Genomic DNA, 20,871 nt, shown 5'->3' with positions numbered 1-20,871 from the left:
GAGAGATGTCATGGAGAAAAGCAAATTCATGCCCCATCTCCACAAGGTCTAATAGTCAGATATGTTTCAGAATTCAGACTTTTTCAAACTCTAAAAATGTAAAAATGGTGTACATGCCATAAGCTGTTTAAAACACCCAGAGCAACCTGGGATGGCATCCTCTAATTAGTTGAACATTATTTCTGTATCATGCATGTCCACATTTGACAGGATCATTTATCAGGTAGGGTAAGGGTTGAAGTGAAATGAGTTTGGACACTAAAATCACTTCAGTTATGGTTTCAACACCATTTCATAGTTAGGAATTGTAAAAAGACTTGTAGACATGCTTGTGAGTTTAGCTTCCCTGGGGGCAAAAGCATGATAATTTTTCTGCAACTTTCTCTGATTCACATTTATCATTTCTGGACTGGCACCAATTAAGCATTAGACTTTACTAATGGTATCAGTTTAACTTATTTTTCAACTATTTTATGTGTATATGTTGCATATATTTATATAAAATATATATTAAACACACACAAATATGTGAATGTTTACGCATACATCATTTTTGGGAAGGTGATGGACTAGCCTTCTATAAAAGTGGCACCTAAGTTAAAAGACTTTCGATAGATAGAACACAACTGAAGTTTTCAAAAGGTCTTCCCATAATGGTAAAGTATATACTAGAGAATGCAAATTAATTGCTCTCAGAAGGTATGGAGATATTTAGGGTTACATCTGAAAACAAATAATACCCTAATTTTCTACTTCCAGAATGAAAAAGAATATGGTTTTCCACCATATTTACAAAGGAGGACAACATGTGATGTCAAACCACTGGAATGGTACCAAAAAGACAGCTGTCCCTCTAACCAAACATTATAATACTTGCCAATCTGCTTATATACAAAAACAGTCTAAGGCCAGCCACTAATTACTAGAAACTATTATAATAATAATTTTTTCCTGAAATACTGCTCAATCACCAGTGGCTTCAGACAATATCTTACTAGTTAAAAATATAAGCTTTATTAAGGAGAAATGGGGACTGGCTTCACTGTAGGCTAAACATATAGTCATATGAAAGCAAATTCAAGTTTGTCATAAAGATACTTTCATTGGTTTTTTGCTAAACAGTATATGCAACAATAATAATAAGCAAAGCCTGGCTAGTAGCATGTGATTGACTAGTGTTAGCTGTTGCTCATTACTTAAGTTTTACAAAAGAAGGGGTAAGGGAGAAAAACACACCAACCAATGCCATTCAATTTCTTCTACCGTTGTAAAGAAAAATTATTAAAAAATAATCATTGGATTATTTATAAACATCAATTACCAATAACAGTAGAAAATCAAAAGCATTACTGCACCAAAGTAGAGTATGTGCAATTATGGAAAATAACCTAAGTTTTATGACATCTGTGGAGGACAGGAAATTGTCAAAGCCTTTATGAAAGTGCACATTAACTGCATATCTGTTAAGATTGGCAGAGACATTCCAAGCAGCATTTACATGATACACATTGCCTCTAAAATGGAAGCCTAATTGTTCAGTTATTCTAAATTACAGAATGAAAACAAAGGAGCAGTTTTGGCCATGTGGGTAAACAGCGGATCTCTAAAAGCTAATTATCTCTTTATTTAATAGATTGAAGTTGCAAAAATGAGACATTTATGTCTTATAAATAATAGACAAATTGTAACCTAAAGACTAAAATATAGAGCGGCTCATATAGTTTTTACTGCTCCATTAAATAAACTCTTATTTACTTCCCCCACAAAACATAATTATACAACATTGGGTACATTTCAATACCATTCTGATGTGCTATTTAAAAATTATGTGAATCAGCTTACACAGTCAGGAAGTCTTAATGCATAATATTTGAATTCTATTATCAAATCACCTATTTGCTTCTATGATTAAGAAATAGATGTGGGGTTTGGAAAAAATATAATAAAATCACTCTTTGAGTAGAAAAGGTTGCATGCAAGGATTGCTATGATTAAGTATTTCTTTCTATACTCACTAGTTTCTCCATAACCTATGTAATATTTCAGATATTTTCTAAATTAAAATAATCCAAATTTTAACATTAGCCTTAGACAAGTCCTTTAAAGTTTACATGCCAATAAATAAAGACATCACGAAAATGTAATCTGCTAGTTAACTGTGACAGCAAATCATATATCAGAAATAACTACACATTCGAGCCTCCAGGCCCTTAAGCTTTAAATAAAACAAAAATGAGAAAAATGACCTTTCAACTGTCTAACATGATAATACAAATACATGCTTTCTGAGACTTTCTGCTGAAAAAGATCTTTAATGTTTCAACTCTTTGCCTGACAAAACTAAGCCCACCATTTTATCCTTATTTTCACTGAATTAACAAACACTGAAATGAGTGTGATAATAAGTAACAGATTTGAAAACAGTTATCCATTTTCTTGCTAAGGTCAAGTAATGATTGATGATGGGCAAAGAATTGGGATTTAATTTAGTCTACTACCTTTGGGAATGAAGATAGAACTTGTCTATTTGAAAAAAATCAGTTCTTATTTGCATGGTAGAAATGCTACAGTCAGGGAAATATATGGGAAACAAGCTCCCTGTGAGTTTTTGGTAGAGCTATGTGCAGACATTTTTCTCTTGCTGTATCATTCTAGGGCATGAGTCCTACATATAAAAATAAAACAAAAAGTTTTTGGTCCAGAGAGGTAACCAAACACTATTAAAAATTCAATAATTCACCCTTCCATATTTATAACATATTATAAAGACTAAGAAAGCCTGACTAAAAATTTCTACAAAGATTTGAGCAATGCAAAGCTCTGGACTAACACAACACCTGCAAAACAAAAGTGAAGTTTTAGCTGGTCCTTATAGAAGTTTCTTAAAAAAAAATTAGTACAGAAGAATATCTATTTTCTGAAAACAAACATTTCACATGAATTATATCAATTAGTGATTTTTTTAAAGATTTATTTTTATTGGAAAGAGAAGACACACAGAAAAGATCTTCCATTCATTGGTTCACTCCCTAAGTGGCTACAATGGCCAGAGCTGAGCCCATCCAAACCCAGGAGCTTCTTCTGGGTCTCCCACAAGAGTATAGGATCCCGAGGCTTTCCCAGTCCAGAAGCAGGGAGCAAGATGGGAGGCTAGGATACGAAATGGTACCCATTTGGGATCTTGGCACATGCAAGATGAGGAATTAGCCACTAGGATATTGTGCTGGGTCTTGATTATTTTTATTAACCAATATTTTAAATTAGAAATTTGACACTCACCTTAGTTCTAAGACTAAATCTTGTCACCAACTACCACAACTATCTTTAGCGATTCTCCATCTTATTTCGTTGAAAATATCTGAATTACCATATCTATATATCTATGTGTATATATCTGTCCATCTATCTATATATCTGATGATCTGATTCATTCATCAACTGAATTTTGAGCTTCATAACATCAGGGGCATTATTTATTCTTATTGATCACCTCGGGAAAAAAAAAAGACATACAATGTGTTGGTGAATAAAAGAACCAATCAAAAGTGGTCAGTGGGGTAGGTCAGCTAAGGCCTGCATCCCATACCAGAGATCCTGCATGTGTGTCCTGGCCCCATCTGCTCTCGTGCTATGATGATGTTGATGGCTCAGAACATGGGTTCCTGCCATCCACCTGAGACACTCAGATCCAGTTTCACCCAACAGGCTTCCACGTGACCCAGGCCGTTTGCTGCAAGCATTTTGGGAATGAACCAGCAATGAAAGACCTTTATCTCTATGTCTCCCTGCCATTCAAATAAAATAAAATAAATATTTTTTAAAAGTCTACATAATTTCCTTTCGTATCAATACTAGGAGACTATAGCATGTTTTTAATAGTCTCTTTTCTTTTTTAAAAATTACTTATTTGACAGATTGAGAAAGGGAGGGAGGAAGGGGATATTCCTATGGACTGGGCTCACTCCCCATATGTTTAAAACAAGGTCTTTCTTTAAATGCTTTAAGAATTAAAAACATTCAGCTTTATTTTAAAAATGGAGAATTAAAGATAAGGTCTTTAAGATAAAGTTACCTATCTTGAAATAGCACAACCTATTTTTTTCTTAAATCAGTTGTTAAATCATTTGTTTCAGTAATATTCTTAAACAGTCTCTCATTTAGGTTGACACATAAAAATTTATAAATGATTAAGGAAGAATTAAAAATTGTGGAGCAGAGTTACACTGGGAATAATTAAAACTAGAAAAAACTGAAATGATTTAGAAACTATTATTGAAAAGGATGACTTTTAAAATTAAAGGTGATAGAAAAACCACAAAATATTATAAAACATAATAAAATGAAAATACTTATATAAGAATTCAAAAATGCTGAATTAGGAAAAACACAATAGAGGTAAATATGAATGGAAAAATGCCTAATGTATAAAATAGGCAAAAACTATAACACAATTTATAACAGAAGAAATACAGGCAATTATAGATAATTAATTTTTCAATTTTCGTTCCAGCTAAAGAAATGACTAACAGGATTTTTAAAAAGTCTGTTAAATCAGCAAAAAGCTTGGTTAACAAAGACATAACCCAAACCTACTGTGGCAAATGGAGAAAATAGAAATTGCAGAATTCAAATTAGCAACAAGCATCAGAACTCTTGTAAATATTTATTCTTCTCATCCACACCCTAAAAAAAGTAACTATTCATTTTAAATTATTGTTGTATAAATATTTGTTGTTTAGAAAAGTTTAAACTACCTATGGCTCTATGAATTTTTCACTGACTAATGCCACTTAGCTACTGTATATCTAGTGGATCACTGACAGACAATAAAACTCACCAAGTAAGAGCCAGCAGTTATGAAAAATATAAAAACATTCATGGCCATTCAACAAAACACAGAAAAACACTAAGTTGCCTATTTATTAGAATCACAAGTATAAGGAAAAGGTGGAAAAATTTAAAACCGAGAGGACAATGTGCTAAAATGTTAATGATTTTTTTGCATAGGTAGATTACATAATGTTCTAATTTACAGATGATAAGAATGACCAATAAGTGGCAAACCATATGCAAAAGTATTATTTTTTGAAATTGGAAATCGGAATTAAATTTTTTTTTAAGAAAGCTTCAGGAGAAACATAAATTTAAATTAAAACATTATGAAGACTTCATTGGAAATTTTACTGCAATTTTCTGCAGCTGATTTGGTTTCAGCTTCCCAAATCAATGTAACAGAATCCCTCAGAGGTTCTGTGTGATGGGCCCTAGGAAACAACCCAACACAATACAGCCAATGTGCTAGTCAGTAACTCACCTCAACGACTCTAAAGCCAACACTAAAAGGGATTATGTTCAAATTCCAGCATGTTCCATAAATTAGGAAGTAATACATTAATTTCACATTAATTCCAGAAGCATATTTTAAAAATCTTTAAACTTTCTCATCTCCATCTTTGTTAACACTTAAAGATATGCCTAAGAACACTGCCTGACTTTAGGCATAATAAACAGAAAATTGTGTTTAGATGATTTTCCTTCCCTGGGAGAAACAAGTACAATACATTAAGGTACTCAGTTTGCTTTATTAAACATAAAATATGCCTGTAAAAGTGAAAGTAACGAAGGCAAAGTAGGAATCCTGCCTCTCCCAGGAGAAACCTTAGAATATTTGCAGCCCTGAGTTGTAAACTATGGTGATTTAGCAGTGAAGCTGATGGATTTTAATTAAAGCCTTCTGCAATCCTTAGTGACTTGGGGAATGGAAGAGCTAGAATTTCCAGGAAGTAAAAATGTAAGTACAATGTACTCAATTCTTTTGCTTCTAAGTTACTGGTGTCTTTTTGCTTTGAGAAATATATATAAATATATACAAGCTTCTAAAAATAGTAATTTTAAGCTTTTTCTTTTATATTTTTCCCAACTATTTTTTATGAACATAAAGTGAAAACATTCAAAAGCAGACGAAGTGGCATAACGAACATTCCCTTCCAAGTACCTGAAACCCCAGTTTAGAAATGAACATTTCTAGGCAATCTAATTTAATCTATAACCCACCTGCTGCCCTGCCACGCAACAGACTGTTGTGACTTAAACCCTGCACATCATGACTTTTAGTCTGTGAAATTTCATTATGAATTTCTGAAAGATAGCTTGGAACAATATTGCCATTTGAAAAAATGTCCATAGGAAAAAAACAGTATTAACATTTTTCAGATTGCTTCCTTCTAGTTATTGATTGGGACAAGAATGAATACACTGGGTTCCATTTGTACTGGAGTGGGTTGGCACGGCTTTTAACCTCTGATTGCATCAGCTCCTTTTCTATCATTCCTGATCTCCCTTGCCTGAGCATATTTTTTTTTTCAAAAGAAGAAGTTGACAGTACTTACCAGTCTTCATTTCCAGTAAGCGCTTTTTCTTTTGCTGCCGTTCAAGTCTTTCCTTCTCTGCTAATTCCTTAGCTATTCTGGCACGTCTTTCTTTTTCCTCTGCTTCTCTTTTTTTGATGTTCTCTTTCACTGCTTGCTATTACAAATAAATTTTGGAAAATGATTAATTTTAGCTGCAGTGATCTAGCAAGGAAGTGAAAAACTATCAATTTGCAGTTATATTCAAGGCATAATCAAAACAGAACATATTTTAGATACTAGTACTTATATTGCTAATAGTCTTATTAAAAATGCCCAGCAACCCTTATTAAATATATCACGTAGTACACTTCCTTAATTAAATAAACTATCAAATCAAGTACAAGGCAAATGTTTTTTAGAAAGATGAAAGCTTATGAGTACTTTTAAAAATTCTTATGAATCATGTATAAATTTTTCTTAAGTGTCAAAAAGACAACTAAAAAGTTCTGTTGATCAAAAACAATAATACAGTTATGCTAAGATGATCTAAACAGGTATGTATGTGATTAGCAATTGGTTTAATTCCTAAAGTTTATATAAATATAAATCAGGAAACACTTCCCACACGACCTTTGTTGGGATTAGCAGGTAAGCATGACTTTCTGTGAGCATCAAGTAGCATGAGTGGCATGCTACTGCATGTCATCACATTAATAGGTTATCACCAACAGTATTAAATATAAAATTATCCAGTTAAGCTGTAATGATTTAGGTTATTGTGGGTAGACTTTGGTTTCAACTTTATTACAGTACTGTTTTTTAACTCTCAAGATGGTTCAATTTCTTTACTCAAAAATCACGTAATTTTGTTGATCAAAGCATGAAAGGAAATAAGGAAAAATGAAGGACCAAAATACACATTAACTGATGCATCTTTTCTTTCACTCAATAGATACTTAGAAATCACTAACTGGTGCAGTAAGAATTCAGAAAGAAAAATACAACATCCTGAAGCAAGTTTAGATGTCATTGTTATGAGGCATTGAATATCAACAATATAGTCCTACTTAAAAAAAAAAAGAGTGATGTAACAGAAAGCCTGGAGGTACTCTGTATTGTCAAATAAAGTGCAACTTTCTAATCTATGCTGAATCCTGAATGTCAAGGAGCTAGCTAAGTGATGTAACAGGGAATATACCAGACAGAGGGAAGTGCCAAATGCTAAATCCTGGTGAGTCTCAGAGACACCAATGGTGGTAAAAGACGAGAACAAAGAGAACACTGAGGTAGGATCATTTAAGGCGTTTTAGGCCAGGGAGGTTAAATTTTCTTTTAAGGGTACTGGAAAATAACTAGAGATTGTTAAGCACGAAGATATGAGTTTCAGCATTCTTAAGGAAAAAAATATTAGTCAAGTACTGTCTTTCAAATTATCTTTCAAACAGAGTGGCATAAGAACAGTCTAAGGGAGAATTTTCCTCCTAAACCAATGGATTTGTTTATCATGCATAAATGATACACTGGGGCAAAAATTAGGCAGCCTGTCAACTATGATAAAAGACTGGGATTGGAAATTCAGGACTCCTTTCTGGTAGCACACACCACAGTAAATATAGGTGTTTAGCTCTCCTCACATTGTTCTGTGGCTTAGGGAGCGACAAACTTGATTACTGTAGCTACTGCAATTGCTATAATAAACTATTCTTTATCACTGACCCGACACTCTTGTTTCTTTTACCAGCATCCAGGAAACTGTGGCAGGTTAATTTTATAGCCTGCCAACAGGCAACATTCAATATCCCTCACAATTTCTGACCTATATTTACACTAATTATTTTATTAAAGTTTTGAGATACCAGCTGCAGTACTTTGTTTTAACATACAACACAAACCTCAAATTGCATTCAGCATTCCCCATACTAGCACAGAATGTTGAAGTACAGACACACGATAACTAAAATACTAATAGGAAGTATACTGAAAGCCTTGAAAGCTTGATACAGTCAACTTTCTGTTTTGCACAGTGATGGTTCATCTCATGATTACACACATGAAAAGCCAGTTCTGAGACAACAGCTGCTTTAAAAACATACATAAAGAGCACCGTAAAAGTAGAAAGCAAGCATGAGTTAAAGGACAGGTGTGTACGTGCGCATGCAGGTATGCCCGGGTCCCTAAAGGAGGAGGGGTAGGAAGAGTAGATTGTAATGGAAAAATGAACAAATATTCAGGAATAGAAATCAAATTTGCTGCTTGAAGGAAATGTGTAAGGGGAATCTGCCATTGATAAATATCATGGAGCTTATTAGCAATCATTTTAAAGTATAAAATTGGTTAAGATTTTGTACTTTAATGAATACACCTTTCAGTGAGATTGTTCAATGGATTGTGTTACCAGAAAATACTGCCACACCCTTTTAGAATTCCATTGGGTAATAAAGTCAAAATTACTTTTTAGCGCATATTAATTTCCAAATAGCTGGGGCTAGATCAATGGGATCCAGATCCAAGTACTTTTCAGGCATGGCATCTGCCGTCCTCACCTCCCCACTCCCCACACCCCCCAAAAACCGCCAATGACTGGAAACTGACCCCAGGATTCCCTAGCCAATGCTTTGATGAACCACTTCCCTTAGCCTGTGGCCACGGGGCACCGCCCGCCCACATCATTATAGGCAACAACGACTTTATTGCTGCCCTGATGATATTTGGGACCCAGGGGGACTTGTGTGCCAGGCTTTATCTCTGCCAGCCAGAGCACAGACTGGCCTCCTGACATTGCCACACCGTGCTTGATCAGGCCTTTCCTCTAGATCAGGCCTTTCTTATCTTGGGCCCTTTCCCTATCCTTCCTTGAAAAGCACCTGAGTTTCCGAGGTGGGCGTCGTGGGGGATTTTGACTTGGTCTGGTGATGCGGGTTGTGGTGGACGATGGCGAGGTGCATTTTCTGTCCGGTAGGTGGAGATGGTATATAGCGGGGTGATCCATGGGGCCCTTTGGATCAACTCTGCCACTCTTCCGTGGCTGTGGCTGGCATGCTGGAGGAGGGAGCCGCCTTACAGAGTTGCGTGTACACTCTCCGCAAACTCCATCCCTTTGGTCTCGTTGGTGTGGTATGTGCCTTTATGCCGGTACAGGTAATGTAGCAAGAGAAGGACGAGGCAGACCAGGACGAGGGCAATAGAGACGATCACGCCTGCTATGATGACAATGGCCAGCGTGCTGGAGGCCATTCCTGGGCTGAGCTCATGACGCTGACGTGAAGGCCGTTGAGGCCGCGCATTCAAAATGGGTCTTGGCACCTGCTGGCGAGGAGGCCAATGGGGAAGGCTCAGGGAGTGCGATGGAGCAGCGGTCCAGAGTTCTTAAAGCCGTTTCGTTTCATGGAATATGTACTACTGATCTCCACTTAAAACTCTATCGTACTTAAAGCACATCTGGGCACTTTTAACAAAGAGAATTTTAGCCAAAAGAGTAGAAGCCAGCATACATGCAGGTATTTAGACCTAGACTAACATCCCAGATCAAACAGTGATTCAGGACTGACTTTCACTTCAAAGGTTAAGAAAGTGAAGTAGCCTACAACAGAGTAGTTGAGAACTTAACGCCATTATTTGGCACACAGCCACGTTTTATTTACTTGAGTCCTAAACACAAAGCCATACATAAGGATAGTTGGCTACTAAGACACTGATTCTCTAAAAAGCCATCTTATACTTCGTTTACTACCCGGGAAACTGGCCAGTAAGCTGCCCTGCCACGGAGGACCTGCAGCCAGTTGTTTCCTAACGGGAACTCTGAGTGTTATTGCCAGGGGCAGCCTGTTACATCTGGCTCTGAATGCAGTTCAGAGCCATCCCCAGTGGTGACCACAGAGGAGTCAAACTATATCCATACTATGAAGGTAATTCCAAAGGCTTTCAAATAAATTATTTCAGGGTTCAAACAATGTTTATGGTCACAGCCAATAATAAAAGAAACATATAATAGTCTGAGGGTATATTAACTAAATATATTTGTAGGAAAGCATGTAGACCTGTGCTGGCAAATACAGATGCGCTTGTGTACATTCCGGAAAAAATACATGAGCTCAATTACTTTCCCCCTGTAATTTATGTTTTTACATAATAATGTAAAACTTCACTGCAACTAGTTTAAATACATATTATTGCACTATGTAACATTCTCAAAAGCAAAAAAAAAAAAATTCCCAAAGCTACTAAATTTAAATAAATGTGTGTGTAAATCTATATATGTAAAATTTAGGAGCATTTGGCAAAGAGTAATGTTCCGTAAGTTGTGACTATTATTATCTTGAACATTATCTTTGAGTTTTATGAAAATTATATCAGCTTTTATGCTAACTTCTGCACGATGTTTTCATTCAACATTGGTTTCTAGGCCACATTCATGTTTTTATACATAACTGGTGCTCTATTTTCATTGCTCATAATATTAAAATATTTTATTATTTACTTTCCTAACAGTGGGAGCACGGTTCTTTCTAGACTTTTGGATACAATGAACAAGAGAGATAAGAACATGAAGAGTATAAGTCCCCTTGTGCACTTGTGTAAGATTTCTTTAATGACAATTTCCATTACTTGGCTCCCCTATCAGTTTAAATATAATTGACAGCTTTGCACTGAAACACAGCAGTAAGGCTAAGCATTATGTGTGTTTGTTCTAAAAATACATATACTTAAGGGTACTACAATTGTAAAAGAGTCTTGAAAAATATGATCATGATTAAAACAGACTGAAAGCCATGCTCTCTAGAATAGTAGCACTGATGAATAACAAATTTGAGGCTTTGGCACGGTGATGTAGTGGGTAAAATTGCTGATGATGCCACCATTCCATGTGGATGTTGGTTTGAGTCCCACTTCAATTTCATTTTTCGTTTTGTTTTGTTCTGGTTTTAAGCTTTTTAATCTTTATTGTAAAGGCAGATACACAAAGAGGAGGAGAGAGAGAAAGATTTTTCTTCTGGCTGATTCACACTTCAAGCAGCCGCAACAGCCAGAGCTGCAGCAATCTGAAACCAGAAGTCAGGAGCTTCTTCCAGGTCTCCCACATGGTGCAGAGTCTTAAGGCTTTGGGCCATCCTCAACTGCTTTCCCAGCCCATAAGCAAGGAGCTGGATGGGAAGTGGAGTAGCTATGGATACGAACTCGTGCCCACAAGGGATCCCCGTGCTTGCAAGGCAAAGACTTTAGGTACTAGGCTAATGCACCAGGTCTCTGGCTACTCTATTTTCAACTGAACTCCTGCTAATGCAGGTAGGAAAGCCAAAGAAGATGGCCCAGGTCTTTGAACCTTGCACCCAAATGAGAGACCCAAAAGAAACTCCTGGCTTCAGCCCGACCTAACCCTAGGTATTGCAGCCATTTGTGGAGTGAACTGGTAGAGGGGAGCTCTCCCCCTCCCTGTAACTACACCTTTTAATTAAATAAATCTTAATTAAGATTAAGTACATCTTCTGTCTTAGGTCTTTAGTTCAGAGCAGTTGTGCCAGTGTATACTGTGACCATCACCTTATCATCATAGCCTTCTTATCTGTTCCCATTTGACAGTTACACATGATTTCATGTTGTTTTTAAACTAATCTCCACAATATGCAATTATGCATCTTCTTAGTTGCTTATAAAGCATTTCTATGTTCTATTCTGTGAATTGCCTATCACTAAATTTTTTCTACTTGTCCATTAGTCTAATATTTAATAATCTACAGTTCTGCAAATATTCACAAGTAATCCTCTGAGTTTTATGCTCTGTAAATATAATCAATCCAGGATTATAGCTGTCATTGTATTTTATGTTGTTTTTAGTAAACAGAAGTACATAAATTTATGTAGTCAAAATCTCTTTCCCTCATGTTTTATATCATGCTTTTCAAGTCCATGTAAAATGTTACTAGAATTTTGATAGGGACTGCATTGATTCTGTAAATTGTTTGGATAGGATGGACATTTTGGTAATATTCTTCCAGTCCATGAACATGGAAGATTTTTTAAAAGTCTTCTTTCATTAGTATTTTCTAATTCTCACTGTAGAGGTTTTCCATACCCTTGGTTAAACTTATTCTTAAGGGGCCTCGTGGCTAAAGGCCTCTCTTTGCATGCACCAGGATCCCATATAGCACCAGTTCTAATCCTGACTGCTCCACTTCCCATCCAGCTCTCTGCCTATGGCCGATGAAAATAGTGGAGGATGGCCTGAAGTTTTGGGATCCTGCACTTGCATGGCAGACCCAGAAGAAGCTCCTGGCTTCTGTAAATCTTAAAAAAAAAAGTTTACTCCTAGGTATGTACATTTTTTGTAGCTTTTCTGAATGCCAAACTAGCCAACAAATACATGCCATATCAGTTTTCAAATGAACTTTCTGTGGATTATTATGAATATGTAAATTTGAAATTTTTATAGTTTTCAAGTGAATTGCACTTTCTAGCAGTATGACTTTACATGCTTGTCATAAGTCCATTTTCCATTTTAACATAGCTTTCCTCCTCAGTATGTGTGTTATATTTCATTAACTGTCCTGGCACTTCTTCCACATACCCAGTTACAGGCAGGTTTGTGATAGACAGCAGGAGGCCAGCATTGGTCTTTTATCTCATCTTACAGTGGTGTTAAAAATTCTGCTGTGACTTATAAAACATCTGTTTCCACTACCTTGCACTATTCCTTCTGTTTCTCTGGCTTTATATATATATATATATTTTTTTTTTTTCCTTGTTATGTGTCCATTTCTCCCGACTGCAGTTTGGATTTACACCTGATACCTCCATGTTTTTTACTGGTTTTCTCTGCAACTTCAGGGCAAAACAAAATAACAACAACAACGTAAAACTTGGGAGTAAATTAATGATCTTTCCCTTCCATTCCTTTGAATCACATGGAGAACAAAGAATTCCACAGATGCAAATCTCTTTCCACTTGTAGAACTCTACTGCACAGCAGTGAAAGTGGCCAAAATAGGCTGGCTCTTGCTGTTTCAGTATATTTTCTTTGCGTTTGTTGTCACGGTAAGCATGCCTTTATGTCTTGCAAAACGTTCTGAAATCATTTGTTGCTTCTTTAAATTCATCCATTAGAGCAGGATCAGCAAACTGCACAGAGAGTCACACCCCAATAGCAGGTGGCTGCTTTGGCCCTGGATCAACAGAGCCTACCAGTTACCCAAGACTGGGTGGCCCGCAAACAAAGTATGTACTGTCTGGCCAGTTAGAAACAAATTTGCCAATCCCCGAAGATCCTTTAATAAAAGGATGTTGTTAGAATACAACCTTGCTTCCTGTTGTTCTACAAACAGATCAGTTTCACCCCTTTTCTATAAAAACCTGGGCACCTCAGACTCAAATAATTTACTTTTTCTTCAGGATTTCAATGCTTCACCTTTCACAATGAGCTCTAATGTCTGCATGCATCAGGAGTTTTTTTTTCTGGCTGCTCTGAATACTTCTGTCACAGGAATTCTATAGTTTTAACAAGATACACATTTGAAATTCACTTTTACTTTATCTGCTGCACTATTATTGTTCTACTATTATCTACTGTACTATTCTATGGATTCTTGTGCTGGGAAAATTTCAGCCTTCACTTTAGAGACTGTATTCATTTCTTCAAGTCTACTCTGAGTTTTGTTATACATCCTGCTTCACACTTTTGCTTTTTTTTTTTTGGTATCCATTTTATTTGATAGGGAGAATTATAGAGAAAAGGGAAGAGAGCGCGAACGAGCGAGACGCTTCCACCTACTGGTTCACTCCCTCCATGGCTGTAATGGTCTAAATGGAGCCAGTCCAAAGATAGCAGCCAGTTTTCCCACTAGGGTGCAGGGGCACAAGTCCTTGGGCCTTGCTTCAGCTACTCTCCCAGACACCTAGCATGTGGTTAGATGGGAAGTGCAGCAGCCAGGCCTAGAATCTGCATGTGTATAGGATGCCAGTTTAGCAGCCAACAGCTTTGCTCACCAAGCCAAAACAATGGCTCCTCTAGCTGTTTCTAAAGTAGTTTATACTTCTAATCCCACTATGTATAGACTGCATTTTACACAATATTTAGATTCATTGCATAAACTTTTTTTTTACTTAGCTGAGCATCATTTCCCATTAACACATTAATGTATTACTATATATTTCTAAAAGCTCTATTTTTTGTTTCTTTTTTTCAAATTGCCAGATGAACTGGTAGTTTCCTCTTAGTGCTTTAAAATCTCACTCTTCTTTCCTTAAAGATACCATATTGTTATTTCGTACAGTAACTCTGTATTATTTTGCTAATGATCATTTCACTGCACAAACTCTTGCTTCTTTGTGAGTGCTCATATTTAGCTAAACTCAATTTATACAATCTTGATTTGAATTGTAATTGTCTTCCTATATAGGAATTTGCTTCTGTAAACAACCACACAACATTTCTAAGGTGGATAAGTTTAACACCCTTTTGGCTCCAGGCTTATTTAGAAGCTTTTTCAGGACACCAACTCTATTAAGTCATAGTCTCAGCATCCTGGGGCAAGTCTGCTTTTTCCACTTCCCCTTGCTTGCCTGTGTAAAACACACAGTTTTCACTTTGCTATTTTAATACTTGCTGCTCTTAAAAAATAATCACAGGACAGTTTACTGCCTTTGTAGCCATGCAATTCACACTGTAATTATTTGGAAATACTTTATTAAATGACAGTGTCATCAATTATTTATAACAGACCAGGGTTGTGGTGCAGCAAGCTAAGCCCCTACCTATGATGCCCGTTGGTTTGAGTCCTGCTGCTCTTCTGATCCAACACCCTGCTAACTTGTCAGGGGAAAAGTGCAAGATGGCACAAATGCTTGGGTCGCTGATCCTATATGTGAGGGATGGAAGTAGCTTTGGACTGCTGGTTTTGATCTGTACCAGTCCTGGCTATTTGGACATTTGGGAGTGAATCTGTGGATGCAAGAGTATATTCGTCTGCCCCCACCCCAAGAAAAGTAAAAAAAAAGTAAAAAAACAAAAAAACCTCCACTCTTGCCCCACAATCATATATGTGGGTGTGATTACCAGCTCTGGCTAACTCTAGCTTCCTGCCAAAGCAGACCCCATGAACCTATAGTGATAATTCAAGTAATTCAACTGCTGCCATTCATGAGGGTGGTAACCTAGGTTACATTCCCAGGTCTACCATGCCCCAACCCTAAACATGGCAAACATTTAGGGAGTAAAAAAGTGGATAAGACCTTTCCTTCTCCGGCCAGTATGGTAGCCTAGTGCATAAAGTCCTTGCCTTAAATGCACCGGGATCCCATATGGGCATGGGCTCTAACCCAGTGGTTCTGCTTCCCATCCAGCTCCCTGCTTGTGGCCTGGGAAAGCAGTTGAAGATGGTCCAAGTCTTGGGAACCTGCACCCATGTGGGAGAACTGGAACAAGCTCCTGGCTTTGGATATGCTCAGCTCCAGCCATTGTGGCCACTTGGGGAATGAATCAACGGATGGAAAATCTTTCTCTGTCTCTCCTCTTCTCTGTGTATCTGGCATTTCAATAAAAATAAAAAAATCTTAAAAAAAAACGAGCTTTCTTTCTTTTCCCCGTCACTCAAATAAAATATATTGTTTTGTAACTTTGAGCAGAGATCTTGTTTCTTAATTAATTTTCTGTATGCTGTGGCAATTCTCACATACTGTTATATGTATTTGAGTATGTTTCCAGCATTTTGTGATCCAGTGGAAAATAAAGGAAATTAAGGCCCGGCAGCGTGGCCTAGTGGCTAAAGTACTCGCCTTGAATATGCCAGGATCCCATACAGGTGCTGGCTCTAATCCTGGCTGCTCCACTTCCCATCCAGCTCCCTGACTGTGTCTTGGGAAAGCAGTTGAGGGCAGCCCAAAGCCTTGGGACCCTGCACCTGTGTGGGAGGCCTGGAGGAGCTTCCTGGATCCTGGCTTCGGATCGTTGTAGCACAGCCATTGCGGTCACTTGGGGAGTGAATCAATGGATGGAAGATCTTCCTCTCTGTCTCTCCTTCTCTCTGTATATCTGACTTTGCAATAAAGATGAATAATTTTTAAAAAATTAAGGTAATTAGCCTGCCAAAAAAGTCAAGGCTGAGCAATTAAAAAATGCTGGCTGAACTGAAAATCAAGTGATGCTATTTCATCACTTTTAGCATGAAGAAACTGTTAAATACTTGCTGCTAAATATTAGAAACAGTACAATAATGAGATGTAAAAACAAAATGCTGTTCTGTTTTCAAATAATTCTATGGCACTAAATACAGCGATGAGATTGTCTCAGCTTCCTCTTGTCAAATGGGCAAAATCTTTTTATTTTAAGAATTAAAACAAATTGGACCATTTTAAGAGAGAAATTACCACATGGATACTGCTTAATTCCTGACACTTACACGTTAGTCTCACACAAATGTTAGCAAACATTATTTTACCACTATAATTTCATTAATGTTTAATATGCTCATTATTATTAAAATATCATTAGCCAAGTAAATCAAACACATTCATACAGAAACAATTCAAAGGTAGCCACCTTTTAGGTTATTTCATTATATGTATGCTTCTATCAAGCATGTGGGGCAATGCCAAATTTCATAGTTTCTATGAGAATATAAATGCTTTCTATTCAGGGATTTGGAAAATGATGGTACACGGAGTTAACTGGGAGTAAGATGGATTCATCACAAGTTAGATTATTTGGCAGGGAAGGTGTACAGATGAATTAAATATGGAAGGCAAGATGTAGTTCTCAACCTCAAATGTAGCTATTATACCTCTAAAGATTTAATTTGCATATATATAACATTGTTGTTATTACTTCTGAATCTAATATGTGCTAGGAGATTCTATTCTGGAAAAGAAAGTTTCCTGTGTTTTCTTTCCAAAGTATTGCTTTAATTTGAAATTAGAGATTCCTGACACTAACAATTCCTAACACTTACTTTAGTTTGCCCCAAAAGAAAAAAAGATATCCAATGTGCGTTTTGATCCTCCCAAACTGTTTCTATTCCAACTACAGTTTTATTGAACAAATGTCAGTCTTATTTTTTTATGCTAAAATTATAATAACGCTTACAGTGTAAGAATGGAAGCAATAAATGTTGGTATGCTCATAAAGATCCTAACTTCATCTCAATTTCTGACTTTTGGTCCAGTTTAATAGCTTCATCCATTTGATATTTTCAATATAGTATGAGCTCTTGTATATTTTTCTGATCTAGTTAATCAGTTGAGATTTAATTACTTGAAATAATGGTTGCAAAGTGGATGGGCTTCCTGCACGGAGTCATTTCCTTCAGCTTTTGTGAACTCTCAAGTTCTGGAAGCCTGGGAATTCTTTCTGTATGAATTTCAAGAACTTCAAAAATGTTTCAAAGCATTCAAATATTGCTTTAAGTCTCTATAAAATACTGCAACAACTCAAAAACCTCACACTTTCCTGGGGAATGTGTATTACATGCAGCAAAAACAAGGCAGATTTTCCCAAACTCAGCAGACATGCACATGCCCTGTACATTTCCACTGACTACTCTGCTTCAAGTTTCCTCATCTAGAGATGTAATACTCAAGCAAACATAACGGCTAAATTGTGGAAAGTTTTGATGACTACAATTTCAGTGGAGAACTTTTTGGAAATTTGGGAAAAAAAAAAGCGTAAAAGTAAATTTCTGTACTATTATACAAATTCCTATAAAAGAACATGAAAATAATTATTTTAAGATGTGTAATAGTCCTCAATATGAGAACTATCTGGTCCACTTGCCATGTTTTAGAAAAATTATTTTGTAACTAAACACCTTGTCTAAAAGCAAAAAATAAAAGAGGAAAGGTTTTAACAACCTAATGTAATATGTTTATTCTTAGATACCTTTATTTTAGGGAGAGGTTTTAGAAAGTAACCCAGAATAACACTTAAATTAATCAAAACATCTTTCTAGTACTGCCAATTAAAAAACATTATCAATAAGAATCATCGAATCTGATAACTTAATGCTGTGACAAAAACAGTTCCTAACTGTAACAGTGAATCCAGATTAGTTGAAATCTTACGATTACAAAGCTTATAAAAATGGGAAATTATCCTATGATATGTAAACCAAAATGTTGGAAGAATGACTGAACAGTTTCAGCTTCAAGATTCTCTTCATTATAGAGTTACTCTTAGATAAAACAACAAATTACAGACTAAACCCCTGGGATATGCTAACCATGACCCTTCATCACCTAGCTCTGCGTTCATTTGTGATTCTTTTAAATTTTTGCAAAGTTCTCAAGTTAAGTGATACTAAAAGATATTTCCTATTAGAGTAGGAATGCTCACAATGAGCACTTTTTCCCAAAGTATAATTTGATTTCCCCTGGTGTGCTCTCTTTATATTCTAATGAGATACATTTAATAATTAAAAAAATGTTCTAAGTAGGAGGCTAAAATGAATTAAATTTTTTTACATAAACAAACACCAAAGGAAATAAAGAAACAAAGGAACCTATGCTTTCTACTAGATTTGGAGCTGAACAGATAGCAGGAAAACAAAGCTGCCACTGAAGACATAATCCCTACGTGAAAAGACAAAAAAGACTGCAAATATGTGCAATTCAAAAAAATGAGTACAAAGTAAAAGCAGTTATGCTCAAAATGGCTGTAATGCAGAGAGTAAGAGGGTTTGGATTCAGTGGTGGAGGGAAGGAAGGAGGGGGAGGGGCAAGGGGAGGGAGAGAGAGAGAGGGAGAGAGAGAGAGAGAGAGAGAGAGAGAGAGAGAGTGAGTGAGTGTGAGTGTGTGTGTGTGTTTGTGTGTGTGTGTGTTAAGCTAAGCCTCAAGACTTCTGCAAGGGAAATACCTAAGACATGGTAACATTCCATGTTCAAACAAAACAAAGTAGCCATGGACTGCGTGTTCTCATTTTGTTCTCCTCATTCAGCATGAGCAGAAAAGAGGGTACTGTAAGTTTCAAGAATAATCCCTCAAAATGAGGAATTCAGGATGTCTCCTATTACAATTACACAAGCTGGCTTAACACCTAACCATATCACCTGCTTCTGATATTCTGATATTCTTTTCCCTTACATAAACTAGTAAGTCAATCTATAAAATTTACCAAACAGGAAATGCCTAGTGTTTAATACGTTTCTGCTTAACCATCTAGTTGGTCCATAGAGTAGGCAACATAAATAGCATTTAGAGTTGACAAGCATCAAATTTGGGTAATTTAAATGATTTGACTAAAAAAGTTTTGTTCTAGATGTTCTACTTATCAAGAAAATTTGACACTAAAAATACACTCTCATTGGATGATTTCAATTTTGTTCGGCAATTCACTATTTTAGACTGAGAATTCAGCAGAATAACAAATTTTGTTTGTTTAACAGATGAAGCAAGATTAAATGAGTTATAATTAATCTTATATTTGTTCACTACAAGTATTTCAATTATATACCCCACAAATCAACTTAAAGTCTGCAAACAGTATGAATGACACATCTTTAACTAGATGAAAAATAACTGTGGCAAAACTGTATAAATAATCTAGAGAAAGTCATCTGTGAGAAATGGGTAGCTATTTATTCCAATCACAGTATTCTACTTGGAAACATAAAAATTTTAAAGAAAGGATAAAAATAGTTAAAATACCAATCCTGGTCAAGCGATGAGAGAGGTAAGATTATTAATCTATTATTTGTACATTCCTGACTTGTTTTGAGGGTATATGTTAATGGTGTCATCTCATTTGTAAGGTGTTATATGCCTAAGACATATCTGCTAGTGTGAGCGAGGAAACTGAGGTCCGATGAAATTCAGTGACTTGCTCACGGTCACATAACTAGCAATCTGCACAGAGGGGCTTCAACCCTGTGATTACCATTTCAGCCATAGCTGTCTACCCAATAGAGAGATAAACAGCAAAACATTGTCTGAAAAAGCAAATCAACAAAATGGGTGAAGCCTGCGCAAGCAGAATTGATCAATCAAATTCTGAAAATGTGAGAGCTAACCATTTCTCTTCTTGATTGTTAGCATACAATCTGAGTGGGAATGATAGTCATATATCCATGAAATCCAGTTTACAAAGGAAGAAAGTGGATTTAATGAGCAAGAAAACAATCACTACCACAACTGACACATATACCAACACTCAAAACAGAAAAATATCAAAATGAAAAGTTCTCCTGTTTTGTGTGTTTGTGGTTGTAATCTATTTTGCTGATCTCTCAACCCCAACCCTCAAGTGGGCTTGCAGATATTAAGGATTTTAGAAACCATTAATAAACAGCAAGTGGCAGAATCAAGATGGCAGAATAGGGTGAGGACACGTTCAAGCAAACGGATAAATATTAGCCAGTGTGAAGCAGAGAGGGCACATTCCAGGAAACAGGAGAGGACAGAACAGCAGCAGAGGGGTACCTGGAGACTCACAGACACAGGAAAGCAGCAGAAACAATGGTGTGGTGTTGCAGTAACTGGTACCACAGTAGCATTCAGTGAACAGTGATCTGAACTCCACCAGCAGATAGCACTAGACCAGCAA

The 20,871-nt window shown here is 36.4% G+C and overlaps 1 protein-coding gene across 4 annotated transcripts in view; it reads right to left on the bottom strand.

Annotated features, from left to right (window-relative positions):
- The window catches only part of DIAPH3 (diaphanous related formin 3), a 449,656-nt gene that overhangs the window by 138,426 nt on the left and 290,359 nt on the right, over positions 1-20,871 (bottom strand). For all 4 annotated transcript variants that reach the window (XM_040991319.1, XM_040991320.1, XM_040991321.1 and 1 more), the window contains one exon: positions 6,390-6,525. In XM_040991319.1, the coding sequence (XP_040847253.1) occupies positions 6,390-6,525 (136 nt within the window). The remainder of the gene's footprint in view (positions 1-6,389; positions 6,526-20,871) is intronic.

Source organism: Ochotona curzoniae, unplaced genomic scaffold (assembly GCF_017591425.1).
Source record: "Ochotona curzoniae isolate NIBS_2020 unplaced genomic scaffold, NIBS_Ocur_1.0 contig_64, whole genome shotgun sequence".
Taxonomy (NCBI): Eukaryota; Metazoa; Chordata; class Mammalia; order Lagomorpha; family Ochotonidae; genus Ochotona; species Ochotona curzoniae.
The sequence above is the reverse complement of the archived record's forward strand: the minus strand, read 5'-3'. Positions and strand labels throughout refer to the sequence as shown.